Source organism: Rutidosis leptorrhynchoides, chromosome 6 (genome assembly GCF_046630445.1).
Source record: "Rutidosis leptorrhynchoides isolate AG116_Rl617_1_P2 chromosome 6, CSIRO_AGI_Rlap_v1, whole genome shotgun sequence".
NCBI lineage: Eukaryota > Viridiplantae > Streptophyta > Magnoliopsida > Asterales > Asteraceae > Rutidosis > Rutidosis leptorrhynchoides.
Genome location: NC_092338.1, coordinates 257,010,827 through 257,019,785, shown reverse-complemented (window position 1 = coordinate 257,019,785; position 8,959 = coordinate 257,010,827). Strand labels below are relative to the sequence as shown.

Here is an 8,959-nt window from a genome sequence, read left to right as displayed (position 1 = left end):
TTACCCGCCAATTGCTTATACAAAACGGGTATCTCCGATCTATTAACCCAATTGTAAAATATAGGCGAACTTTGCTGAAGCATGGGAACAATGAAGCATCAACAAAAACCGAAGGCTCTAAGGAATTCCCCAAAGCAACATCAGGAGCAGAACAACACACTTATTCGAATCAACACAGGGACCAGGCACTGGTGAAGGAAGAACCGAATCAACACTGTTAACATTGGCCTCAACATTAACATCACCAAAATATGTCGTATCCCTGAATGAAAGAGACTGATTCGAGTCATGAACAAAGTTCGGAGGTAGCACATCTTCGAAGGCTCTAGAGCTAACAGCAGCATCCCCAACTTCATTTGCCCATGCATGAATTTTAGAGTGATTCGCATCATAGAGCATGACTTCGATCAATTCGTGTATATGTTTCACGTTAATTGACTCAATGAAAGCATAAAAAGAACCGATATTCCCTAGAGATGCTGACGCTTTTGCCATATGTAATACAGTCCTCAAATAATTAGCAGGCGTCATCGGGTATGAGCAACCGCCAAGGGCCAAAAAATTAGAAGGTCTCAAAATTTTGAATATTTGTTTGATAATAAAATAATTGTCGAATAGTTAAGTAAATTAAATAAAAAATTGTCAGAATAAATATTTGATAGTAAAATTATTTGATACGCCTGTCTTGAAAACTTGTTTAATATTTGAAAAATTTTAGTATAATCTTTCTATATGTATTAAATAATTTAACGTGTACAAGGACTCAATTTTATTTTTCGCCCACAGCCTTCTAAATTGTTGAGACAGCCCTGATTATCAACCCTTTCAATATTCTCGGTCGAAGCGAATTTAACCGGAATACCCCTTAATTCGATCGAGTCAAAATTAAAGAAAGAATTGGCCTTGTTTTAATTGTATCAAGAAGTATTAAACTTTAGACGCTTAGTGATATTTTCTTGGATTTTGTGAGTTGGTTTATTTATTGTGCAAAGTTTTCTAATTTCCTGCCACACTTTATTTTTTCCTTTCCATTTTCAGCAACTTCCTTCAATATTTTATCGGTTTCTCTGTACTTGGTTATATTTTTTGTTTTGTGCAATGACTTACGTGCCATATGTTATATTTATGTGTGATGTGACATAATATGTTCGTGTGATGTTTTATCAATATAGTTTATTTGTAACAAAAAGTTGTTACAGTTCTATTTGTAAAACGGTTCCATTAGTATTTCACACCACATATATTCATAGAAAATTGAATTATTCTTCTTTACTATTTTAATGCACCATCTATCTTCGATCTATCTTCCAATTTAGAAAAATATTGCATGCAAGTAAAAATGTTAAACAGCATGAGATATAAACTTGACATTCCCATTTATAAAAACACCCATAGTAGCATAAAAATATAAAATTATCAATCAAACTTATTTCACAATACACACCGTTGGAGTTCTAGCATCCTCCAGGATACACAGATAGAGGATGCATTTCACAAAAATTAAATATTAACATAAAATTTTCATATATATATATACATCGTAACTATGACATATGTTAATCATATTTAAGGAATGCATGTGTTTATTATTTGGGGATATTAGTAACTAATATACAATTTTTTTTAACACACTATAATTCGTTTATTTGAAGAGTTAGGGGATGCAAAGCACCCATATGCATCCCCCTGACTCCGCCTCTGCTCATAACACGATATCGGTAGACCGTGTACATTTGAGTAAAAATACTCACCTCCATGAATATTCATGGAGGATCTTATCCATTTACTATTTATGTACAATTATTCATTACTTAGTTTTAAACTAAGATGCTGCATCGCTAAAACTAGCATGGGGGAAAAGATACCCTTCTTTTCTTGTTAGCCATGGCAGGAATCAATCCAAGCCAAGCTTAACACCTAATCATACACCACATCCCATATGCACTTCAACCTCATTCACTATTCCCTTTCCATCACTTTATTCATTATACTCTCTTTTACTTCATCTTCAAACCCATGTCCATATAAACCTCACAGATGCTTCATTTTTTCTAACAACAACAAAAGATGGCGCTAAATAGTCAAACATATAGTCAAAATGCAGGTCAATACGTCGTTCAGTTGGTTTGTTTGTTGATCATAGCCATGGATCTCACGGCAGGTATTCTCGGTATCCAAGCTGAGATAGCTCAAAACAAGGTACATTTCTCAATACACAATGAGTAATATCTGAGTTTAAGCTAAACTTACTTCGTGATTCATAGATTTTTTTGGCGAAAAACAGATGTTAAAATTAAAATAGATCTAATGTAGAGAATTACAATTGATACATATCCAAATGATCTGTTTGAGTAGATCCAACAATAATTTACTTGAACTAACATACATTGGCGACTTAATTACTAGAACAAACACAAACCAAATATATTGAGCTAGACCCGAAATGTAACCTATAAAATTGCATAAATAAAATAAACACCAACATGTGGATCACACAAACGAATCCCCCGATCTACAAGCATAACCTAAAACCAAAATCCCCGATCTCATGATGCATAGATAACACCAATTATGATTCTGTATTAAAAAGGTAAATTGCTCAAAGTCTTAACAACAATTCTTAAAAAGGGAAGAATCTAATACTGATTATAAGTTAGGTGAATGTGGTGTGTTTTTGCAGGTCCAAAATCTAAGAATGTTCATCTTTGAGTGTAGAGATCCAAGCTATCAAGCATTTAAACTCGGATTTATAGCCGCAGTGCTCTTGGCATTTGCTCACGCAATTGCAAACTTATTTGGCGGATGCCATTTCGTATCGTCCAAACCCGAACTAGACCACGCTACATCTAACAAGCAATTTGCAATGGCTTCTCTAATCCTATCATGGTACACGATTCTCAAACGAAACTAACTACCCATCTAGCTTAAAAGTTTTGTACCTTATGTATTGAAATTTGTACCAGGATAACACTAATCATTGGATTCGGGCTGCTAATTGCTGGAGTCATGGCTAACTCAAGTTCAAGAAAATCATGTGGCGTGTCGAATCATCGTTATTTATCCATCGGAGGCATTGCATGCTTCATTCATGGCATGTTTGCAGTTTCTTATTATATTTCCGCAACTGCTGTTGAAAAGGAAGAAAAGAAGTTGCATCCGCATGGGCCAATGATGAACCCACATGGACCTATGATGATGCCACATGGACCGATGATGAACCCACATGGACCAATGATGAACCCACCTGGACCAATGATGAACCCACCTGGGCCGGTGCACCAGCCAGCACCATCAGCACCTGTTTAAACATGAACGTAACCTACGCTAGATACCATTTGTTTTTGTCTCTACCGTTTTCTGTGTGCTTTTTAGTGATTGAAATTCATAATTTGTTCTAACTTAACCATCAGATTCTGGGATCTTGGAAATTATTTAATTTTTTAATAAAAAGTATAAGTTACACGGCAAGAATACTATCGACGTAGACAGAATGTTGACCTATGTACTCAAACTTCTAATTTATCGCAACCATAATTGTGTAATAAATACCAATCTTTACACCAAAATTCCTAAATCTAATCATCTACCGTCTATTGCAAATTAGGCAACTTGTAATATCTAAAACATAGCCACCTTTCAATTTAATTTCATTACTACAAACTCTTAGATAATAAACGCGTATCTTAAGCCTAATATATGACCATTAAACGTAGTTTCTTATTCATTACTTAAATACCACACAACACTTTGATGAATATGCTCACTTTATTCAAGAACGTTGACCTATGAATATGTACTCAAACTTTCAATTTATCGCAACTATAAATCCCAATCTCTAAACCAAATAGGAATCCTTAATCTAATCATGTATCGTGTATTGCAATTTAGGCAACTTGTAATATCTAAAACATAAGCTCTTATATGATAAACGCATATCTTTAAAACCAGTTTCTAGGTTATGACTTATGCACCACACAACATTTTGATGAACATTCTTACTTTATTGAAGAGGTCTGAGTTAGATTGACTAAAAATCTAAGAATTCGGTTGACTAAATGACTAATAGTAACACAATCATTAAACTATACTAATGTATTCATCGATCCAGAAAAATAATCTTATCTTGAAACCATACAAAGGTGCTTCAACATTCGACAAAGCGCAATAGTGTGTCTGCCTTCATATTAAAGTAGGAATAACAGGTAATATCCGAATTCCTAACCTAGTCATTGATCAATATAACTTTTTACTCCTGAAATTTTTTACTACTGAAATTTACCAATAAACTTAAAAATATATATTTTGCGTTTATTACTCAAAGTCATAAACCTATATGATGATACTATGAAAAAAATAACATAAGCAATATGCATAATGAAAAGGAAACATGGTGATACTCTACACACTCAGACCAATAAACATTTTTCAAGCTCCATTCTTTAACTTACATAAGCAATATACCTAGTGAGGGTTTACATCACTACAAGAGATTACAAAAAGGCACAATCTTGAAACCTAATAAATATCACACTCCATTAACAAACAAGTAAAAGCAACTTGCTACAATAAAAGCTCAACTGATTTGTTCATCTTAAAAAAAATACATATCCATTAAAAAACTGAAAAAAAAACATATACGATACCGTTAACAATTCATGTTACCAAACTAGCTCATAAACATAAAAACACAAACATATTACATACGACAAAAGGTTACCTTTTTGCACCTGCATAACTTCTAAACACATACAATCCATAACCAGAATGTACCTTATTTAGCACCGGATTTCAATACAGCATCCAACACAACCAGGGCTGACTCTTTCAAAACATCAATCTTCTTCACGTAATGCTCGAGTTCTTCCACTTTAAGATTCTTCAACTTCTCCTCCATTTCAGCCTTTTTCGCACCCGATAACAACTCTAATCCCTCATTGATAATCAATTCATCCGTAATCGGTAACCCAATTTTAACAACATGGTCCGACCCATGTCCAGATACCACTTTAGGCTTAACCTCATACGCTACCACTTGCTTATCACTAACATCAACCCCACCATTTCCGTTACTTGAACCAACCGCTTTACTACTCTTATTAGTCTTAGGTGTCACGTTGACTTTCGCTTTGAGTTTCTTACTAGAACTCTTAACTACATTCTTATTACCATCACTACCCCATAAATTTTTCGACAATTCGTACATTTTCTTCTCATGGGGATTCGAAAAGGACCTAACTTTACCATTATTATCGACTTTAGCTGCATTGTTTTCGTATTTTTTCTTTAACCTTCTAGCTTTAGTCAACACTTGTTTATCATTAACATCAACATGAAGTGAATCCTTAACAAATTCATGAAATTCAATAACATCAGCAAGAGGGTCCTTACCCTTTTCATTAGCATAATTAATCATACCTTCAATTAACTCAATTTCATTTTCTTCACTCCATAATCTCTGAAAAAGCTGCTTTTTTTCACCACCACCATTATCCGCCAGAACTGCATCCGGAGCCGGCACAGCCACCACCGTCTCTTTCTTAACCCTCTTCGATTCTCCGGCGTCAACCTCCGCCGCCGGTCGTTTCCCGGTTGAGGGCTTGATCGGAGGCGGTGAGTAGCGCAAAGTTGATTTCTTGGATCTGGGTTTTTTCGATATGTTATCAGCTTCCATCATGGGTATGGAAGCTAAGGGTTTGATATTCGGGTCGGGTACGGATTCGGATTGTGAGTCGGATTCATCGGAATCAGAATTGGAGGTGAGTTGGGTTTTCTTGGCAGATGGTGTTTTGTCGGGTTCGGATTCTGATTCGGATCCTTCGGATGAAAGTTGGTCTTCTTCTTCTTCAGATTCACCGGAAGAAGAATTGTTGAGTTCATTCTCCGATCCGGCCATTGTTGGGTGAATTGAATAAGTTAGGGTTTTTTTTAATTGAATAATTTTGGTGAATTGGGGGTGTGTAGGGTCCGGTAGTGAATGGGTGATTTGTTTAGTGACAAAGGTGTAAGTGTAAAGATGTGGGTTAATGTGTACAACTGTAGGGTTGAGATGTTAATCGGAAGAGAACAAAATTATATACTCGGGCATAAATATTGTCACCATAAGTGGCCTTTTACATGAGGTTCATGAATTTATTTGTTCATGAATTTTTTGAAAAGTTTAAAGAATTTATGGGTTGATGCCTTTAGTCAATTATGAAAATTATGAGCTCATTAATTGAATCCTAAGGCACCGTTTGATTCACGGAATCCAATAAATTTTGACAGAATTAGAATTGAATTTAAACACGACGCGTGTCTAAATTAAACTTCAATTCCGTCAGAATCTCATTAAATATCGTGAGTCAAACGGGGCATAAAATGTTACTCTTTTCATTTATTTAATTTCTCATTTGTCAAAAAAAAAAAAAGCATAACTATTTAAGCATGTAATATAACTATTTTTATTCTACAAATTTGATAAATCTTATGGTAGAAATACTATTGACCACAATGAATAGTATGAAAGATATTTGATTTAAAGTTACGTATCACAACATTCGCATAATCGTAAATCTTAATAGTTTGTGTGTTATATCGTACATTTTTCACAGTTTAGCATTGTATCCAACGAGCATAAAAAAATCGCGCTTCGCTGCGAGGTGATTATGGTTGGTTAACGATCGGTTTATTGAATGTTTAAAAAAAACTGTTAAAGGTCGGTTAATTGAACGTTCAAAAAAATAAAGGATTGAAAAAGGAAAGGGAATATAAAAAATTCGCGCTTCGCTGCGGGGTAATTTAATGGTTAACCATCGGTTGGTTAGTTGAACGTTAAGAATTTGACTTTGAAAAAGTAAAAGAACAAAAAAGGAAGATGAAAAAAAACAATGGAAAAAAAGTGTAAAAGAAATAATGGAAAAAAGTCTTTAATGAAATATAAAATCCTAAATTACCCTCAAAGTTTGGGGTAATTACCATCTTGCCATGGTGTATAGTAACCTTGTTCCACTTTGTAGTATGTACGATTTTAGTCGGTTAATGGCCAATTAATTTAACGCTTTAAAAAACAGTTAATGTTCAGTTAATTAATAGCTGAAAAAATAAAAGAATGAAAAAGGAATAAAGAAAAAGGAAGTAAAAAAAAAAGTTATAGAAAAAAAATGGAAAAAGCTTTTTTTAAAGACAAAATTTCAATCCTCGTCCCTGAACTTTACATCGATTTTGACTCCCTGTCCTTTTTCTTTTTTTTGTGCATTCCTCGTCACTAAACTATGAAAAGAGTACATCCCTCGTCCTCCCGTCTAATTTCTGTCAAAACCTGTCAAAAACAATGACAAAAATACCCTCACATGACATGCACGTGATAAGGGGTAACGTCAGGTTTTGACAGAAATTAGACGGGGGGACGAGGGATGTACTCTTTTCATAGTTTAGGGACGATGAATGCACAAAAAAAAGAAAAAGGACAGGGAGTCAAAATTGATGTAAAGTTTAGGGACGAGGAATGAAATTTTGTCTTTTTTAAATAAAAAGAATTACCAAAGGACCCTTGAAGTTGGGGTTAGTTGTAACAAAAGTCTATCACAAATATTTTTAAAGAGGTATAAAGGCGACAAAGAAAGTATTAGTGAACGAAAAGTAAAAAATTACATACACACTACACAAAAATTCATAAAAATTAACATTGTTTTAGAGATATTAAGGTAAGGAAAAAAATATGATTTTACTTTATACCATTAAACTTAAAAAGGAAACTGTTATACACCATTAGGTTAAAAAAGACAAATAAAAAAGTATTGTTATAAGTTATAATCATGGCAACCTTTAGTATATTTTATAATATAATATAATATAGTAATAACTAGAAAGATTTCGGACCGCGTGTTGCGGCGGAACATTTTAACGTCTTTTATATAACTAATGTTGAGCGAAAACTTAAAACAAAAATTGCGAACAAAAATAAAAAAAAATGTCCGGGAGGAATCGTACTCATGTCTTTTCTCTAACAAACTTATGAATTTACCACTTCTTCTAGCCATCAACTTGATATAATAAGTTGCCTTTATATATATATATATATATATATATATATATATATATATATATATATATATATATATATATATATATATACACATATATATATATATATATATATATATATATATATATATACACATATATATATGTGTATATATATATATATATATATAATCGTTTTTCTTTTAAAAAAAACTCCGTTTCGTATATAATTAGTTGCGTTTTGTTCGTAAAATTATTTCGAGTTGAACAGTGATAACGGAGAAACCTAAATCGGGGCGCGGGGGGGGGGGGGGGGGGGGGGAAGATAGATCCAGTTAAAAAATATGGTGGATTTTATTTAATGGGTATTATAATTTATTCAAAAGTTACATTTTAACTCCTCAAGCTACCATACACTAACCACTTCTAATCCTTAATAGTTACATGTTTTATCCCTTAACTAAAACTCATTTAACCCAAACTTCTCCTAGCTAAAACTACATACATCATGAGATAAAACGACCATTTTCTTAACTACATTTAGTAGATATGGATTATCCCTTAACTAAAACTCATTTAACCTAAACTTCTCTTAGCTAAAACTACATACATCATGAGATAAAACGACCATTTTCTTAACTACATTTAGTAGATATGGAAATAATAATAATTCTCAAACTAAATTTGAAAAGGACTCATCTTAGAGGCTTAGATGATACGGAGTATTAATTAGATAAAGTTCAAGAGGCCCAGATATACTTAAGAGGCCCACATATACTGTGAATGTGTAATAAGTGAAATGACTAAAATGGGGGGTTTTTAGTCATTTCACAAATTACACATTTTAGTCATTTCACTAACTCTACTCTAGTAGTCACTAGACTCACTATAGTAGTCCGTCCGGCTGCTCTTACTGAAATCATTACTCTTCATTCTCCCGTGTTCAGTGAAAGACGCT

At 33.4% G+C, this 8,959-nt stretch overlaps 2 protein-coding genes across 2 annotated transcripts; one reads left to right on the top strand and one right to left on the bottom strand.

Annotated features, from left to right (window-relative positions):
- Nucleotides 1-2,067: 2,067 nt before the first annotated feature.
- LOC139851497 (protein DESIGUAL 2-like) lies at nt 2,068-3,324 on the top strand. Its single transcript, XM_071840563.1, has 3 exons — nt 2,068-2,199; nt 2,681-2,886; nt 2,964-3,324. Exons 1-3 carry the CDS (start codon nt 2,068-2,070, stop codon nt 3,304-3,306), a joined length of 681 nt encoding a protein of 226 aa, XP_071696664.1. The 3' UTR covers nt 3,307-3,324.
- A 1,188-nt stretch (nt 3,325-4,512) lies between these two features.
- On the bottom strand, nt 4,513-6,017 carry LOC139852213 (probable transcription factor At1g61730). Its single transcript, XM_071841454.1, has one exon. It carries the CDS (start codon nt 5,891-5,893, stop codon nt 4,772-4,774), a length of 1,122 nt encoding a protein of 373 aa, XP_071697555.1. The 5' UTR covers nt 5,894-6,017; the 3' UTR covers nt 4,513-4,771.
- Between the last annotated feature and the right edge of the window lie 2,942 nt (nt 6,018-8,959).

Coding starts and splice junctions, on each gene's coding strand:
- LOC139851497 (XM_071840563.1), top strand. CDS start 2,068: ATGGCGCTAAATAGTCAAACATATAGTCAAAATGCAGGTCAATACGTC. Junction 2,200..2,680: donor CTGAGATAGCTCAAAACAAG/GTACATTTCTCA, acceptor GTGTTTTTGCAG/GTCCAAAATCTAAGAATGTT. Junction 2,887..2,963: donor GCTTCTCTAATCCTATCATG/GTACACGATTCT, acceptor AATTTGTACCAG/GATAACACTAATCATTGGAT.
- LOC139852213 (XM_071841454.1), bottom strand. CDS start 5,893: ATGGCCGGATCGGAGAATGAACTCAACAATTCTTCTTCCGGTGAATCT.